The 18,608-nt window shown below is 45.9% G+C and overlaps 1 protein-coding gene across 5 annotated transcripts in view; it reads left to right on the forward strand.

Annotated features, from left to right (window-relative positions):
- The first annotated feature begins 3,045 nt into the window (after positions 1–3,045).
- Positions 3,046–18,608, forward strand: part of slc29a4 (solute carrier family 29 member 4) — a 17,350-nt gene continuing 1,787 nt past the window's right edge. Inside the window, exons 1-12 of one of the 5 annotated variants that reach the window (XM_034295591.1) lie at positions 3,046–3,655; positions 6,373–6,779; positions 7,502–7,633; positions 7,962–8,075; positions 8,347–8,475; positions 8,993–9,067; positions 9,193–9,470; positions 14,620–14,743; positions 16,018–16,205; positions 16,291–16,531; positions 17,486–17,605; positions 17,642–18,608. The exon at positions 17,642–18,608 is cut by the window's right edge and continues 1,787 nt beyond it. In XM_034295591.1, coding sequence (XP_034151482.1) covers positions 6,533–6,779; positions 7,502–7,633; positions 7,962–8,075; positions 8,347–8,475; positions 8,993–9,067; positions 9,193–9,470; positions 14,620–14,743; positions 16,018–16,205; positions 16,291–16,531; positions 17,486–17,605; positions 17,642–17,643 — 1,650 coding nt within the window. In that variant the 5' untranslated portion in view covers positions 3,046–3,655; positions 6,373–6,532 and the 3' untranslated portion in view covers positions 17,644–18,608. The other 4 variants (XM_013136010.4, XM_013136011.4, XM_034295592.1 and 1 more) reach the window with 4 other exon arrangements.

Here is an 18,608-nt window from a genome sequence, read left to right on the forward strand (position 1 = left end):
GCTTTGGCAATGTAAACAAATGTTCCTTACAAAGCCTTTCCATTAAATTGAGGAGAGTGGGAAAGAGGAGGGAGGACAGGAGGACAGGGACAAGTGCAGGGGTTGAGCAGAGGCGGCACTACCATTAGGCATAGTAGGCAGCCGCCTAGGGCCCCAGAATGCCTGGCCCCGGTGACAATTCTAAATAGAATTTACAAAAATATTAAATATAGTACAGTATGTTATTTAGCATACTAATGTTTCTCCCAAACATGCAAACAAATTATATTCTGCCTTCTATTACATTATTCATGTGTGAGATGAATTCAAACCCCCCTATCTTACTCAAATGGTTTGTTCCAAATTGTTTCTCAGCCGTGCAGCGCCTTAGGTAGCTAAATCGGTTAAGTAAGAGAGACAGGTCTTGGCAAATTATTAAACGATTACGGTATGATAGCGGTGCAGCAAAAAGACGGAAGAAGGAGGAAAACAAAACTTTTATTGCCACCCTCCCAAATGTGACCTTTTCTTTCGTCTGCCAACAATGTTAGCAATAGTAGTAGTTTAGCGGCTGCGGCTAGCACTACTAATGTGAATATCTTAGTGGCTACAGCTATTCCTGAATACGATTTGACATTGACTGGCCATGAAGAAAGCACCATCATCACGAATGGACACCACCAGATACAAGACATTAAAGGTGGAGAGAGAGAAATAAACAACCAGAGACAAGACATTAAAGAGGGAGAGAGAGAAAAACAGAACCAGGACATTAAAGAGGGAGAGAAAATGAACAGAACCAGAACATTAAAGAGGGGGAGAGAAAATGAACAGAACCAGAACATTAAAGAGGGGGAGAGAAAATGAACAGAACCAGAACATTAAAGAGGGGGAGAGAAAATGAACAGAACCAGAACATTAAATAGGGGGAGAGAAAATGAACAGAACCAGAACATTAAAGAGGGGGAGAGAAAATGAACAGAACCAGAACATTAAAGAGGGGGAGAGAAAATGAACAGAACCAGAACATTAAATAGGGGGAGAGAAAATGAACAGAACCAGAACATTAAAGAGGGGGAGAGAAAATGAACAGAATCAGGACATTAAAGCACCCATATTATGACTGCTTTTCAACAAGTTAAAATAGGTCAATAAGTTCCATAAAACATGTTTCTGAAGTTGTTTGCTGGAAATAGCTTGTAGGAAAAGATTCTTACCTCCCTTTATTACCCTCTGTTTCAGTCCCTTTCAAAGTTTTTTGCTGCTCATTGCATTTTCATTCGCTGCTGCTCCTTTGCCCACGCCCACTCTAACTGTTACCGTGGTAGCAGGGAGAGCGCTAGACAACGCTAACATATTCCCGTTTTTAAATATAATATTATAATAGCTAGAAGCTAGCGGTTAGCTTTACCTTGTACTATGTGGCAAAACACTAGCTAGCTAAAATGTTAGTTTGCCAAAACACTTCTTGGTTAGTTCGTGTAGAATTGCAAAATAAAGACAGCTAATTGGATAGAACTACTTACATGTCCCTCGTCTGCAGGTATTCCACGCAAAGTTGGAATTGCGCACTCTTTTAGTAAAAGTTTCTTGGCTAATCCTGCATTGTACTGACTGAAGTTGGAGAAACTGCCCGTCTCAAAGTGGTTAGCGCAAACCGAAATTTTTTGTCCAACTGTAGCAGGGACATTGCCTTCAAAAATGAATTCAAGCCATGCCGCTCTTCTGTCCTCTGCGGCTGGGACGCGATGGAGTGTTTTGTGCTCCTCTTTACAGCCAACAACAGCACAGTTTAAGTGGTGCTTCGACATGGTGCTTCTGAATCAGTAACAACATGGAGGATATCAGAGAAGAAGTTACTGCTGTACCTGGTGGGTGGAGCCTATTGACAGTGGAGACATTAGGTATGCTCTGTTGGGAGGGGTGAAGGGTGGGAATATTCAAATTTTTCGGACTGTGACGTCACATTCCGAGGAGTTTTCGAACAGCTCACCCAGAGACTGAAGATAGAGGACATTCAGAAATCCATATCTCACTCGAAACAGCATGGATGTTTTTTTTTCAAAGTTTGTATGCATGTGGAAGCACCAGACACACAAAAGAACACCCCAAAACCCAGAAAAGGTGATTTTTTTTCATAATATGGGCACTTTAAAGGAGAGAAAGAAAGCAACAAAACCAGAATTAGGACATTAAAGAGACAGGGAGAGAGAGAGAGAGCGAGAGAAAGAAATGAGCACAAGCAGAACAAGGACATTAAAGAGGGAGGAAAATCTACAAGAGAGCAAGGTATATGAATGCATTGATCATAATTTAGAAACATTACACTTGAACAACATGACTAGATGCTTCACTGTAGTTGAACAACATGACTAGGTGCTTTACTGTAGTTGAACAACATGACTAGGTGCTTTACTGTAGTTGAACAACATGACTAGGTGCTTTACTGTAGTTGAACAACATGACTAGGTGCTTTACTGTAGTTGAACAACATGACTAGGTGCTTTACTGTAGTTGAACAACATGACTAGGTGCTTCACTGAAGTTGAACAACATGACTTACTGTAGTCGTTGCTGATAAGCATATATCCTTAATTAAATAATTTTTCTACTTGTTGATTTACTCTCTTGAGAAAGGGGCAGCAATACAAGTGTCTTAGGAAGCGGCATTTCCAATCAACCATAAAGAAAGAAGGAATGTTCAAATTGTTGTCGGTAAGGCTCGGAAAGTAAAGAAATACATTATTTAGGGGCCTCAACCAGTCTCTGCCTAGGGCCCCCAAATCACTAGAACCGCCTCTGGGGTTGAGGAACACTGATGTGCACTTCTTGAGTGTGTGTGTGTGTGAGAGAGAGGGAGGGAGGGAGAGAGAGAAAGAGACGGTGTGTGTGTGTGTGTCCTGTGTGTGATCAGTGTGTGCCAAAAGACTATTGCCTTCAAGATACTGCAAGGAAGAGCTGAAAGAACACCAATTTATACACCTCTACTCGGTTCCTCCCGCTCTCGCCCACTGTCTCCCTCCCCCTCTCTCCTCTCTGTCCCTCTCGCTCTATAAAAGGGAGGAGTCCGTCAGTCTCTATGACAACCAACTAGAGATGTGCTGTATGTTTTTCGCACGCCCAGGATGTGTCACAGGAACTTGATTAGCTAGACGAACAGATGTGCCCAGCGGGTTACTGCCACGGGGACACTGTTTTATTGACCTAATTTTATGACTGAATAATTTCCCCGCTCATAATATTTATCCTGAGACTACGCTCGAGACACATGAAATGCCCGTACCCTGACCAACGTCTTAACGTACATACGAAGTTGGCATTGCCAACTGGAACTGGCTAGACGACGTAATCAAACAACCCTTCACTACCATGACAAAAGTCCGGTGATGTGGGTTGAGCGAGATTTGTGCGCGTCTGTCTAAGGGCGGGTGACAACGGCGTTAGAGCACGCGGCCAGGAGCGGTTCTTCTCTGGGTGGAGACACCAGGATGTAGGGCAGGAGCACCAGCCAGCCAGTGATCGGGAGTTCCCTTCTCATGGAGGCGGTTAACGGACCGACGAGAACACAGACCCTGAAGTCTCTGAGAATGAAGATGGTTGCGTTACCGTCAGGTCTTATCTAAAGTCCCCCGAGACAACAGAGGTTCATACCGTTCAGACCGCGGTGGGAAGAGAGGTAATGATGCACGGAAGGATCACGGATGAATAACCTGTTGTTTTGTATGGGTGCCGAAGTATTTGTGTGGTGAAAGCTGCTTTTGTTCATCTAGGCTACTATTATGGGTTTAGTTCGTTTTTCCAATGACTGCAGAACAAAACAGACGGAATGAACGAGTTTCCGGGAATAGGCTATATAGTCTGTTTACTGTACTGTGTGTTTTTATTAATTTGAAATTAGATTTTTATTGCGTAAGCAAAATGTAATTAAATTAAATTGTGGTCTATAATAGTTTTTCTACCCATGTAGGCCTATATTTTCCCCCTAACGTCATTAAACCAAATACGAGGGTTTTCTTATTTGCGAATGTAAATAATAGTAATTAACTGTATACTTAAGATAAATAATAGTAATCGAGATGTGAAAATTTTCTGTGCCATATTGATCTCTTACTATTTACTATATTTTCATTTAGAAATCATTAAGGACATGTATGTTTACTTTGATAATGCTACTGTTGAATTTGTAATGCTCTTTATGTACATATATTGGTTATAGGTTTTTCTTGGATCCTTTCTGAGTCGCAGAGGATGTTAGCGCAGACTGGTGGTTAGAACAGGAAATACACCTAGGTCTGTTCTAATCTCGTGGTAATTGAGGCCTGCTTGTGTCTGTGTGGGTATCTGTTTGAATACGCCTGTTTCTCTGTGAGAATAATGTGTAGCTTTACCACATTCAGATGATTTGCCTCTTCCTTCAGCACCAAGCACATGCCACGCTTTTAACACTTCATAGGAATGATGATCACACTGCATACTTTTGTTTTGCTATTTCTGAATGAATCTGTACTTTATTTGCTCAATGTTTCTGTATCAATTTCTTATGACAGACAAACAATGAATCTGCTACTACATGTTTATCTCACTTACCTGACCAAGTTCAGTACATCTGGTCATCCTACCAGACCCGGTTCAGTACATCTTGTGATCCTACCAGACCCGGTTCAGTACATCTTGTCATTGTACCAGACCCGGTTCAGTACATCGTGTCATCCTACCTGACCCAGTTCTGTACATCTTGTCATCCTACCAGACACAGTTGAATAATCTTATCATCCTACCAGACCCAGTTCATACATTCTGTCCAAATGAGTAATTCTTATCAGACCTAGATCAATGCATTCAGTCTCTTAATCCTTATCCTGCTAACTGACCTGTGGGTGGAGAACAGGCCGAACAAAAACACATCAGAGATCCCAGAGGAGAGGCAGGACAGGATGACTCCAAGCTCGGCTGAACAGAGCTAAGCAACTTCTCTCTTCCAAATTTCTTGTGCAAGTTCTTGGGAACAAGCTTTGTGAACTCAGATTAAGGCTGCAGTAACAGAGGGATTGCAGGGACTCCTGAACATGGATGGAGGAATCTGGCGAGACTCTGCTGTAACCACACTTCTCCGTCGGCTGTATGTATTGTTCAGCTGCTTGAGCTAAGAGCAGTGAAGTAGGCATTTGTTTCCTCGTGGCCATTCCCTGGTGCTGTCCTAGCAAAGATGATAATGTCTCCTATTTCTTTTTGCCCGAATGGCGAGTTTCCACTGAACTGATGACTCCACCATTTGTTGTGGGAACTAAGCTGCATTTTCATTGCAGCTTTTTTACACTCTCCCAGGACCTGACTTCAACACGTTGTTCAGTCATCTTCAAAACTGTATTAACCAACAAGATTCCCCTACCCTGTATTCAGCACTTATTGTCACAGGAGATATATCACCAAACAATTTGCCAACAAGTAACTTGATGTAACCAGTATCCGGCAAAGCTGTGCCTGGCTCCCCCATGGCCAATCAGAGCATCTCCCTGTCCCTCTGAAAATCTGAATGATGCTTCAATCCGGTACCGTAAAATTCTGTGTTGGCAGAAACTGTCCTAACAACCCAGTCACGTGCAACACTAAGAGAGCTAGCAGGCATTAGCTCAGATAATCCATCAGGGATGGAAAAATGAATAACAAGCCATTCTGCAACTTTGGATTAACGCCTCAGCGAGAAGACAGCACTTTGTCCGGGTTCAGAAAGGGCAAATTGAGCTACATGTTGCCAACTGATGCCTCCTGCCAGACGAGTTCAACACATTCTGCAATCTTGTCTATTTGCAAGCCAATTCTGACTAAGGCCCGAATGTATTGTGATCCTAGCATCTATTCATATTGTACATTCTTGCACAACTGCTGCAACCAGAAGGATTTTTTTCTTTTCATTGACACACAGACTCTGTTACAATTACTACTGAACAATTTAAACATCTTCATTTCCCCATCTGACACATGTGAATATGCTTTAAATACATTCACCAGTATTTTCTCTTATTATAATTCTATATATTAGTTACTTTTTCTCACTCTGTTGTTCTACTGTTGTGCCGTTGTCGTGAGGGAACCAAGCTGGGAAGCGTTCTGTTGAATTCTCGATGTGTACCCTTTTGATATGACATAAATAAATCATGAAAAGCAGATTAACTGTGTGGACAGAACAGAGGGTGATATGGTGGTGGTGATGGTGGTAATGGTGTTTGTTTTTGTAGTATTTACCAAGACAAAGCGTGTCGTTGTGTCCTGCTTCATCCTGCTGTCCTTCCCGATGACAAGCACATCAACAGAAACACACAGACACATCATGAAAAGTGTACTTCATGGGAACACACTGACACACAACAAAACTCTGTTGTGTTTTCTTGACAGGTCCAGATCACCTCAGATACTCCTGTCCTCCCTTCCCTTCTCTCCTGTAGATTAAAGGAAAGGTTAAGGGTTGCATGTTTGCTCCCTGTTCTGTGTATTGAGTCTTGTTGGGAGAGCGTTGGGTGTATGTATGTACAGCTTGTGTGTGTAGTACAGTATAATGAGCGCAGCCACAGCGGAGCAACAAAGGCCAACTCTGGCACAGACCCCTGAGGGAAGAGAGGGGTGGAGGGAGGAGAGAGATGGGAGAGAGGGGTGGAGGGAGGAGAGAGAGGGAAGAGAGGGGTGGAGGGACGGCAGGGGCAGCAGTGTGGTGCAGAGCTACAGCTTCGACTCGTACCAGCTGGAGGAGGAAGAAGGGAACAAGGACGCTCCGGAGAGAGGGGTGCTGGCCCTGTCTGAACCAGGTGAGTCTGTGTGTGTATAGAGAGGGGTGCTGGCCCTGTCTGAACCAGGTGAGTCTGTGTGTGTATAGAGAGGGGTGCTGGCCCTGTCTGAACCAGGTGAGTCTGTGTGTGTATAGAGAGGGGTGCTGGCCCTGTCTGAACCAGGTGAGTCTGTGTGTGTATAGAGAGGGGTGCTGGCCCTGTCTGAACCAGGTGAGTCTGTGTGTGTATAGAGAGGGGTGCTGGCCCTGTCTGAACCAGGTGAGTCTGTGTGTGTATAGAGAGGGGTGCTGGCCCTGTCTGAACCTGGTGAGTCTGAACCAGGTGAGTCTGTGTGTGTATAGAGAGGGGTGCTGGCCCTGTCTGAACCTGGTTAGTCTAAACCAGGCGAGTCTGTGTGTGTGTATAGAGAGGGGTGCTGGCCCTGTCTGAACCAGGTGAGTCTGTGTGTGTGTGTATAGAGAGGGGTGCTGGCCCTGTCTGAACGAGGTGAGTCTGTGTGTGTGTGTGTGTGTGTGTGGGATGTTTGCTGTCCTCTAATCTTGGCTGTAGACCCAGAACTAAAATGGACCCATGAATGTTGGTCGTTTCCTGTTTCACAGTTGAGATAACTTCAAAGGAAACCCCCCATTCAAAAGTACATGTCTAATGCACTCAGAATCACCATACCACTCAAAGTACTGCCATCGCCATGGATTCCTGAATCCATAATAACCCCTCCCCTCTGCCATTGTCTCCCCCAGCCTTTGAAGAGCCAGTCCCTGACGACCGTTACCATGGCATCTACTTTGCGATGCTATTGGCCGGTGTGGGTTTCCTACTTCCGTACAACAGTTTCATCACTGACGTGGATTACCTTCATCACAAGTTCAAAGGTATAACACAATCAGACACACACTGACACACTCAGATCCACACTGACACACACTGACACACTCAGACACACTCAGACACACTCAGACACACTCAGACACACACAGACACACACAGACACACTCAGACACACACAGACACACTCAGATCCACACTGACACACACTGACACACACAGACACACACTTACATGCACACATTTAGACTCATGGTGACACTAATACACAGACACGTGTTTTTCTGTCTTCTGATGAGTTAATGTTATTTTTCTCCTATTTTGTGTGTGTGTGTGTGTGTGTGTGTGTGTGTGTGTGTGTGTGTGTGTGTGTAGGTACCTCCATAGTATTTGACATGAATCTGGTGTACATCATTGTGGCCCTGGCTTCAGCTATACTCAACAACATCCTGATGGAGAGACTCAGTCTACACACTCGGATCACTGTGGGTGGGTTACGCACACGCACGCACACACGCACGCACACACACACACACACACACACTTTGACCTGTTCTCTCATGACTGGTTGATTTACACTTCAGATTCTTCTTGGAGTTACTATTACTAATCAATACAATGCTGTGTGTTATTCAGACTCCTGAAACACAATTGTTTTTCTGGACTATATTACAACATCTACAACATACTATATTTCAACATCAACTATAATATGAATTCCACAAGCTGCCATGAGACTCCACCTTGTCTCCCTGGTCAGGCTACCTGTTCGCTTTGGGACCACTGGTGTTTGTCGCCGTGTTCGATGTGTGGCTGGAATGCTTCACCAACAGACAGGCTTACATCCTCAACCTCGTCTCTGTTGGAGTGGTGGCCTTTGGCTGCACAGGTACCAAACAAATAGAATCAGTAGATAGAGGCAGTGAGCCTGTGTGTGCGTTTGTGTGTGTCTGTGTGTGCGTGCGTGTGTAAATGTAGGGTTTATTTGTGTGCACATATTATACATTTTATAATGTGTCCATCTGTCTCTCAACATGTCTGTCTCTGTCTGTCTTCCATGTGTGATAATATGTCTGTCTGTCTTCCATGTGTGATAATATGTCTGTCTGTCTTCCATGTGTGATAATATGTCTGTCTGTCTTCCATGTGTGATAATATGTCTGTCTGTCTTCCATGTGTGATAATATGTCTGTCTGTCTTCCATGTGTGATAATATGTCTGTCTGTCTTCCATGTGTGATAATATGTCTGTCTGTCTTCCATGTGTAATAATATGTCTGTCTGTCTTCCATGTGTAATAATATGTCTGTCTGTCTGTCTTCCATGTGTAATAATATGTCTGTCTGTCTGCCACGTGTATATAATGTGTCTGTCTGCCACATATATAATGTGTCTGTCTGTTTTCAGTGCAGCAGTCCAGTTTCTATGGTTACATGGGGATGCTGCCCAAGAGATACACACAGGGGGTGATGACAGGAGAAAGTAAGAACCTTCACACACACACACACACACTCCTTACACACACAAACTATACACACCTACCTTATACACACACACACGTCTCTCCTGTATCTACATCACTAATGAGTTGTATTTAACCCACCCAGGTACAGCTGGGGTGATCATCTCTCTGAGTCGTATCTTCACAAAGCTGCTGATCAGTCATGAGAGGATCAACACGCTCATCTTCTTCCTGGTTTCCATTTCCATGGAGATGCTCTGCTTCCTGCTCCACCTCATTGTCCGACGCTCACCGTTTGTCCGCTACTACACGGGCCACGCCCACCGAGGTCACAGCCAGGGGAAAGTTCAAGACCAAGAATCAGCGGTCACTGGGACAGGCTACAGGGTCCATCATGACGTCATCACAGAGGAAGTAAGATTTGTAAGTTTAGACCTTGGGTGGTGTGTGCGCCTGTGTGTGTAGGGTGGTGTGTGTGCGCCTGTGTGTGTAGGGTGGTGTGTGTGTGCGCCTGTGTGTGTAGGGTGGTGTGTGTGTGCGCCTGTGTGTGTAGGGTGGTGTGTGTGTGCGCCTGTGTGTGTAGGGTGGTGTGTGTGCGCCTGTGTGTGTGGGGTGGTGTGTGTGCGCCTGTGTGTGTGGGCTGGTTCTATCACACAGGTCTAAACTTTCGTGAGAAATGCCTTCCATCTTGCTAGGTCAACGCGCAGCTAAGACTTGCTGAGAATACACTCACGAGTTGTAATTTGCAAGGACTTTGCAGTTCCTGACAAAAATTCCTACTGCTACTTTAAGGTTGGTGTTGAGCTCCTGGTAGCCTCCAAGAGGAGCTTCATCTGTGGTCTGTCATCACTTTTGGCAGAACATCCGGATATTTGCAAAGTCCTGATGGTGCTCTCTTCTTCCACCTTCAGTGTTCCCTGATACATGTAATGCCTTCAAAATGATCTGTTCCTCCACAGATCTGTAAGTTTCAACAATAAGATTGCATTGAGCTTATTAGACCGTCCCGATCATGGGTCTAGCTAAAGTGTTGCTCGCAAGTGTTTGGCCTCACGGCACAGTGAGCAACTTGTGTGAATCAAAAATATTTAAGCATATTTAATTTGTACGTTAATGTTATTTAAGGGGAATTTGCTTGTTTTAATCTATCGTAGTGTAAAAACCCTCTAGGGCAGCCAGATCAATCTGTGGGCACCATTGTTGGCCTCCTGCCAGACATGAGAGATTGCCCCAGTGAAGCATGAGGTACCAACATTAACAAACTTAGTAAAATGTCGGTGGATTGTTAATTATATAATTCAGTGAAACATCTCTTGAAGGGAACATTTACTGTAAGTGGACCTTTCTCTTCTTTCTTGTCACAGTTTCTACACTCACCTAAAGGATTATTAGGAACACCTGTTTCTCATTAATGCAACTATCTAATCAACCAATCACATGGCAGTTGCTTCAATGCATTTAGGGGTGTGGTCCTGGTGAAGACAATCTCCTGAACTCCAAACTGAATGTCAAAATGGGAAAGAAAGGTGATTTAAGCAATTTTGAGCGTGGCATGGTTGTTGGTGCCAGACGGGCCAGTCTGAGTTTTTCACAATCTGCTCCGTTACTGGGATTTTCACGCACAACCATTTCTAGGGTTTAGAAAGAATGGTGTGAAAAGGGAAAAACATGCAGTATGCGGCAGTCCTGTGGGCGAAGATGCCTTGTTGATGCTAGAGGTCAGAGGAGAATGGGCCGACTGATTCAAGCTGATAGAAGAGCAACTTTGACTGAAATAACCACTTGTTACAACCGAGGTATGCAGCAAAGCATTTGTGAAGCCAAAACACTCACAACCTTGAGGCGGATGGGCTACAACAGCAGAAGACCCCACCGGGTACCACTCATCTCCACTACAAATAGGAAAAAGAGGCTACAATTTGCACTAGCTCACCAAAATTGGACAGTTGAAGACTGGAAGAATTTTGCCTAGTCTGATGAGTCTCGATTTCTGTTGAGACATTCAGATGGTAACAGAATGAGAACATGGATCCATCATGCCTTGCTACCACTGTGCAGGCTGGTGGTGGTGGTGTAATGGTGTGGGGGATGTTTTCTTGGCACACATTAGGCCCCTTAGTGCTAATTGGGCATTGTTTAAATGCCACGGGCTACCTGAGCATTGTTTCTGACCATGTCCATCCCTTTATGACCACCATGTACCCATCCTCTGATGGCTACTTCCAGCAGGTTAATGCACCATGTCACAAAGCTCGAATCATTTCAAATTGGTTTCTTGAGCATGACAATGAGTTCACTGTACTGAAATGGCCCATACAATGAAATGGCCCAGATCTCAACCCAATAGAGCATCTTTGGGATGTGGTGGAACGGGAGCTTCGTGCCCTGGATGTGCATCCCACAAATCTCCAACAACTGCAAGATGCTATCCTATCAATATGGGCCAACATTTCTAAAGAATGCTTTCAGCACCTTGTTGAATCAATGTCCCGTAGAATTAAGGCAGTTCTGAAGGCGTAAGGGGGTCAAACACAGTATATATATTAGTAATATTAGTATGGTGTTCCTAATAATCCTTTAGGTGAGTGTATATCAGCTGAATAATGTGTGTTCTGTACTGTTTCTCACTCTACTCACTGTTGTTTTTCAGACATTGTTTTCCCTTTTTTCCCCAGTGCAGAAAGCCAGGAAAACTGGCTTTCATAAGTACTGGTTAGAATTTCTCTATTTTAAAAGTAATAGTTGATTAATACGTCGATTATCCACTTCTGACATACAGTCAAATGGTGCCAAGGAGATGTATTTCGAGATGGACGTGGCTTGACCCTCGCTGAGATGTTGGCCCAATTGGGGATTGAAGTGCAGCAGGAGGGGTTAAAGCCAGGCCTGTGATTCGATACGGTGACAGCCCTATTTAACAAAGTTCTGCCTGGGTGAATAACCTGCCAGAGACACTCTGCGTCATCTGTTTAGGGTCCTCTCTCAGCTGCAGCTCTGCTCAGCGTGATATACTGCTGGATCAGGGGGAGGCGGGCTGCACTCTGTCTCTGGTTCTTTCCTTTTAAGAGCATCAATCATTGTGCCTGCAGGGTGATGTACTGCTGGTGGAGGGGGGGAGGGCGAAGAGGTCAACTGCTGGAAGAGGGGGCGGGGAGGAGGTGGTATACTGCTGTAGGGTGGAGGGGATGTGGGTGAGGAGGTGGTAAAACACTGGGGGAGGAGGTGGTCTACTGCTGTAGGGTGGAGGGGATGGGGATGAGGAGGTGGTCTACTGCTGTAGGGTGGAGGGGATGGGGGATGAGGAGGTGGTCTACTGGTGTAGGGTGGAGGGGATGTGGGATGAGGAGGTGGTCTACTGCTGTAGGGTGGAGGGGATGAGGGATGAGGAGGTGGTCTACTGCTGTAGGGTGGAGGGGATGGTTGATGAGGAGGTGGTCTACTGCTGTAGGGTGGAGGGGATGTGGGATGAGGAGGTGGTCTACTGCTGTAGGGTGGAGGGGATGAGGGATGAGGAGGTGGTCTACTGCTGTAGGGTGGAGGGGATGTGGGAAGAGGAGGTGGTCTACTGCTGTAGGGTGGAGGGGATGAGGGATGAGGAGGTGGTCTACTGGTGTAGGGTGGAGGGGGTGGGGGTGGGGGAATGAGGAGGTGGTCTACTGCTGTAGGGTGGGGGGGATGAGGGATGAGGAGGTGGTCTACTGGTGTAGGGTGGAGGGGGTGGGGGAATGAGGAGGTGGTCTACTGCTGTAGGGTGGAGGGGATGAGGGATGAGGAGGTGGTCTACTGCTGTAGGGTGGAGGGGATGGTTGATGAGGAGGTGGTCTACTGGTGTAGGGTGGAGGGGATGTGGGATGAGGAGGTGGTCTACTGCTGTAGGGTGGAGGGGATGTGGGATGAGGAGGTGGTCTACTGGTGTAGGGTGGAGGGGATGTGGGATGAGGAGGTGGTCTACTGCTGTAGGGTGGAGGGGATGTGGGATGAGGAGGTGGTCTACTGCTGTAGGGTGGAGGGGATGTGGGATGAGGAGGTGGTCTACTGGTGTAGGGTGGAGGGGATGTGGGATGAGGAGGTGGTCTACTGGTGTAGGGTGGAGAGGGTGGGGGGTGGTGGTCTACTGGTGTAGGTGGGCAGGGGGTGTGAGAGGAGGTCAACTGCTGTAGCATCTGCGTACAGGAGGAGGTGCTCATGACTCAGGGAGTCCTTAGTGGGTGTTGCCGGGGGTTATTGGGAGCTGTGCTTTATATTATGGGACATAATCACAGAGAGTGGTTCCTCCTGGCCCTGTAGCACTGCAGATAATAAACTAATGGAACAGTCTGTCTTTGGCCGTGTGTGTCTGAGTGTGTGTGTGACTGCGTTATTGTTGGATCTTTGGCATATTGCCACATGCATCACAGTGACTCCAATATACTGGAACGAGGTAATCCAGTAACCTGATTAACACACACAACCACTTGGGCCGTCACAGACAGAATCACACAGTTACATTTAAGTCGTTTAGCAGATGTTAAGGAAAGATGTGTATATATATATATATATATATACAGGACTAAATACATACTTTTGTGCTTTTTCACACTCACTAACACATGAAGCGACTCTCTCAGACACACCCAGGAGGTGGTTACGTGACTTATGGAGATAACAAAATGAAGCTTGATTCAGCATTTATACAATCAGGAGAAGATAGGAGATGGGAGGACAGGCAAGGAGCCAATGAAAGGTGTTTTCTCCTCCTCCCCTCCTCTCCTCCCCTCCTCTCCTTACTCTTCTCTCCATGGTTTATATCCAAATATGGAAAATTAGAAATCTGCCTCACATTCTTGGAATCAACGTTCTATTTGTTGAAAGACAAAATCATGCACAGTTTTAAAACAATGTTTTTCTTGTTTTATCAGTAAAATATAATGTTTAACTAAGAAACCAAGTTTATTTTCAACAGTTTACAATTTATTTATTTTGTGATGCACATCTGTAAATGTAATTTCCTAGATGACGTATGGCCAGGAAGGATCGTGTTATTTATTAGAAGTCTCTCCTCTACTGACATTTTGAAATGCCAGATAGGAGGGAATAGGTGAGGATATTTCTTCTAGGAAGGGTTGATACGGGATGTGTTGATACGGGATGTGTTGATACGGGATGTGTTGATACGGGATGTGTTGATACGGGATGTGTTGATACGGGATGTGTTGATACGGGATGTGTTGATACGGGATGGGTTGATACGGGATGGGTTGATACGGGATGGGTTGATACGGGATGGGTTGATACGGGATGTGTTGATACGGGATGTGTTGATACGGGATGTGTTGATACGGGATGGGTTGATACGGGATGGGTTGATACGGGATGGGTTGATACGGGATGGGTTGATACGGGATGGGTTGATACGGGAAGTGTTGATACAGGAAGCAGTATTGATGCAGGAAGGGTTGATACAGGAGTGTTTATACAGGAAGTGTTGATATAGGAGTTTTAATGCAAGAACTGTTGATATCGGAAGCAGTGTTGATCCAGGAAGGGTTGATACAGGAGTGTTTATGCAGGAAGTGTCTGTCTGTCCTCTCAGGGAAATGGAGCAGTAAACACAACGTCGCCATCAGATGATGTCACAGATGAGTTCTCTGGAGGAACATATGTTCGGTTTGGAGTCCCTAAAGATAAGATCCGGAGAAGCTGGCCTAGACTACAAGGTAACAATCAACATTATGCTACATTGCATCTCTCTATTTCTCTGTCCGGCTCTCTCTATGTATCTAACTGTCCATCTCTCCCTATATATCTAACTGTCCATCTCTCTCTCTCTCTCTAAATCTCTCAATCCATCTCTTGTAGTCGTCAATCAGTCTTGTTCATTTACTGGCAGGAATTTTCTCCCACTCTTATCGACAAACTTTCTTTCACTGTGAGGGCTTTGACTCAGCCTTCCGTATCCCTCTTGGATCTAATGTTTCGAGGTATTGTCCTGATGTGATCCATTATCTGTTCAGCTTCAGCTTCTCACAGAAGGTCTCACATTCTTCTCCAATATTCTCTGGTACAATGTGGTACTCCTGGTTGACTTAGAGATGGCAAACTAGTCCAGAAAGCAGCCCCAAACCATTATGCTCCCACCATTAACAAACCATTATGCTCCCACCATTAACAAACCATTATGCTCCCACCATTAACAAACCATTATGGTTGTTATGGAATTCTTCTGGCAACAGACTGTACGAAGTGACATCTAGTGTTGCTGAAAAACATCTCCTCATATACTCATCCAACAACTCCAACTATGACTCGGCCAACAACTCCTCCTATGACTCGTCCAACAACTCCTCAAATGCCTCATCCAACAACTCCTGCTGTGCTTCGTCTGTCCAGAGTAAATTATTCCAATTGCCTTGTTAATGTGTCAACTGCTACCATTCACAGAAGACTTCACCAACCAAACTACTAAGGCTGGACTGCAATATAATTTTTTTTCCCTTCTCAGATACAACAATATGTGTCTAAACTCATTGTAAAGCACTACACAGCACAATGACCCCAAACATACTGTAGAGGGAATCAAGGAGATTGTCAGGGACAAAAAGTGGAATGTTCTTGACTGGCCAAGTCAGACTACTAATCTGAATACAATTAAGCTTCTGTTTCACTTGGTTAAAATGCCACAAAAACAAACAGGAACTGAAGATGATGTGTTTCAAACCCAATGCAGTACAGATTCTGAACAACCAAACTTGTGTCACTGTCCAAAACAGAGTGTACAGTATCTGTCATCTCTATCTTTCTACCTGTCTGTCTGTTTCTTTCTGTCTCTCTGTCTGTGTCTGTCTGTCTTCTGTTGATATCAGTTTGAATCAGAGACCACTATGTAGTTACTGTCAGCTTCTCCCTTCGCCTGTTTCTCTTGCTCCCCCCATCCTTCTCTTCCTCTCTCCTCCTATCTTTTCATCTCTCACCTATATCCCCCTCCATGCAGACATGTTTCTCCACAGGTACGTGGTTACCAGGGTGATCTGGGCGTACATGCTGTCTATAGCAGTGACCTATAGCATTACTCTGTGCCTGTTTCCTGGTCTGGTGTCAGAGATCCGAAACCCCACCCTGGGGGAGTGGCTACCCATACTGATCATGGCCACGTTCAACATGGCTGACTTTGTGGGCAAGGTGAGTCGACAAGGTGGCGTTTTCCCTCCCGTGTGGATACCGGTCTAAACCGTGACCTTTAACCCGTGACCTCTGCCTTCCCCAGATCCTGGCAGCATTGCCCTATGAGTGGTCGGGGGGCTCCCTGCTCCTGTTCTCATGTCTGCGCGTGGTCTTCATCCCCCTGCTGGTCATGTGTGTGTACCCGTCCTCTGCCCCCACCCTGCCCCACCCCGCCTGGCCCTGCATCTTCTCCCTCCTCATGGGAGTCACCAGTGGCTACTTTGGCTCGGTCCCCATGATACAGGCTGCTGGGAGAGTCCCTCCAGAGCAGAGGGAGTTAGCAGGTGAGCCTGTGTGTGTGTGTGTGTGTACACATTAGGGCTGCACAATTAATTGAAATATAATCGATATTGACAAATATTGACAAATCGCCAACGCATGCAATTTTCAGCTCCAAAAAAGGTGAGTTATACGTCCGTAATTGGTTTTCTTGCGGGTGCTGAAGGTATTTTTGCAGATTACTTAAATTCCTGGACTAATTCTGTTTAAAAACTTGATGGTTTTTCAATGTTCGTTTGAGTTACCACTGCAACTGCTAGTGAAGAAGTTTGCGAGTGGCACCAAGAGATATTGTATTGTCCCACACACACAACAACATGATTATTAAAAAGTTTGGCTTCAATGTCGGTGCCTACAAACAAACTTAATATGGGAGGAAATATACCTCAAGTGTTGAGATATGTTGACCAACCAGCTGTGACAACGACACAAACAGTGCAAACACTGCAAACACCACTGCATTAAATGAGCAGTTAAACGAATAGTTCCACACAGGCTGCACCCTCCAATTGGTAAGAAGTGTAAAATTGAAAAACATTAATTTTAACTCGGTTTAATAGCACATTATGTAGGATATGATCTCTATTTTAAAGTGAGATAATCTACGCTGTTTATACCCATGTTTGAAAGTTGTAAATCATCACCGTAATTGCAATATTTGTCAAAGAAATCGCGATTAAATATTTTATCCAAATTGTGCAGCCCTAGTGTACATGGAGAGTATGTGTGTGCGTTTTTCATACACGTTTGAGTCTTGTATGTTTCTTCTTGGGGAGCTGACCTCCTAGGTCAACTGAATGTGTAACATTTTCAAAGCAAAACAGAATATTCTAATGAAGTGAACAAACTTAATATGGGAGGAAATATACCTCAAGTGTTGAGAAATGTTGACCAACCAGCTGTGACCAGCTATTCCTCCCCCTTCCTCCCCCTCCCTCCCCCTCTCCCTCCCACTCCAGGCAACACCATGACAGTATCGTACATGTCAGGCTTGATGTTGGGATCAGCAGTGGCCTACGCTGCCTACAGCTTTACTGTCCCAGACACACACACGCTCACCAACGTCACCACCGGCTACTGAACACACACGCTCACCAACGTCACCACCGGCTACAGAACACACACGCTCACCAACGTCACCACCGGCTACTGAACACACACGCTCACCAACGTCACCACCGGCTACTGAACACACACGCTCACCAACGTCACCACCGGCTACTGAACACACACGCTCACCAACGTCACCACCGGCTACTGAACACACACGCTCACCAACGTCACCACCGGCTACTGAACACACACGCTCACCAACGTCACCACCGGCTACTGAACACACACGCTCACCAACGTCACCACCGGCTACTGAACACACACGCTCACCAACGTCACCACCGGGTACTGAACACACTCGCTCACCAGCGTCACCACCGGCTACTGAACACACTCGCTCACCAGCGTCACCACCGGCTACTGAACACACGCTCACCAATGTCACCACCGGCTACTGAACACACTCGCTCACCAGCGTCACCACCGGCTACTGAACACACTCGCTCACCAGCGTCACCACCGGCTACTGAACACACACGCTCACCAGCGTCACCACCGGCTACTGAACACACACGCTCACCAGCGTCACCACCGGCTACTGAACACACTCGCTCACCAGCGTCACCACCGGCTACTGAACACACTCGCTCACCAACATCACCACCGGCTACTGAACACACGCTCACCAACGTCACCACCGGCTACTGAACACACACGCTCACCAACGTCACCACCGGCTACTGAACACACTCGCTCACCAGCGTCACCACCGGCTACTGAACACACACGCTCACCAACGTCACCACCGGCTACTGAACGCACACACTCGCCAATGTTGCTACCGACTACTAAACACACACACACTCACCAACCATGACACCGACAGCTACTGAACACACCCACAGCCTCTCCATAAAAGCCTGCAGGACTCCATTGAAGGTGCCCTAAGAGCTCTACTGAACTCCACCCTGGAACCTCTAACTTGTGACCCCTGACCCCTACCTAGCCAGGCCCACTCCCAGCCGTATG

This window comes from Esox lucius, chromosome 11 (genome assembly GCF_011004845.1).
Source record: "Esox lucius isolate fEsoLuc1 chromosome 11, fEsoLuc1.pri, whole genome shotgun sequence".
NCBI lineage: Eukaryota > Metazoa > Chordata > Actinopteri > Esociformes > Esocidae > Esox > Esox lucius.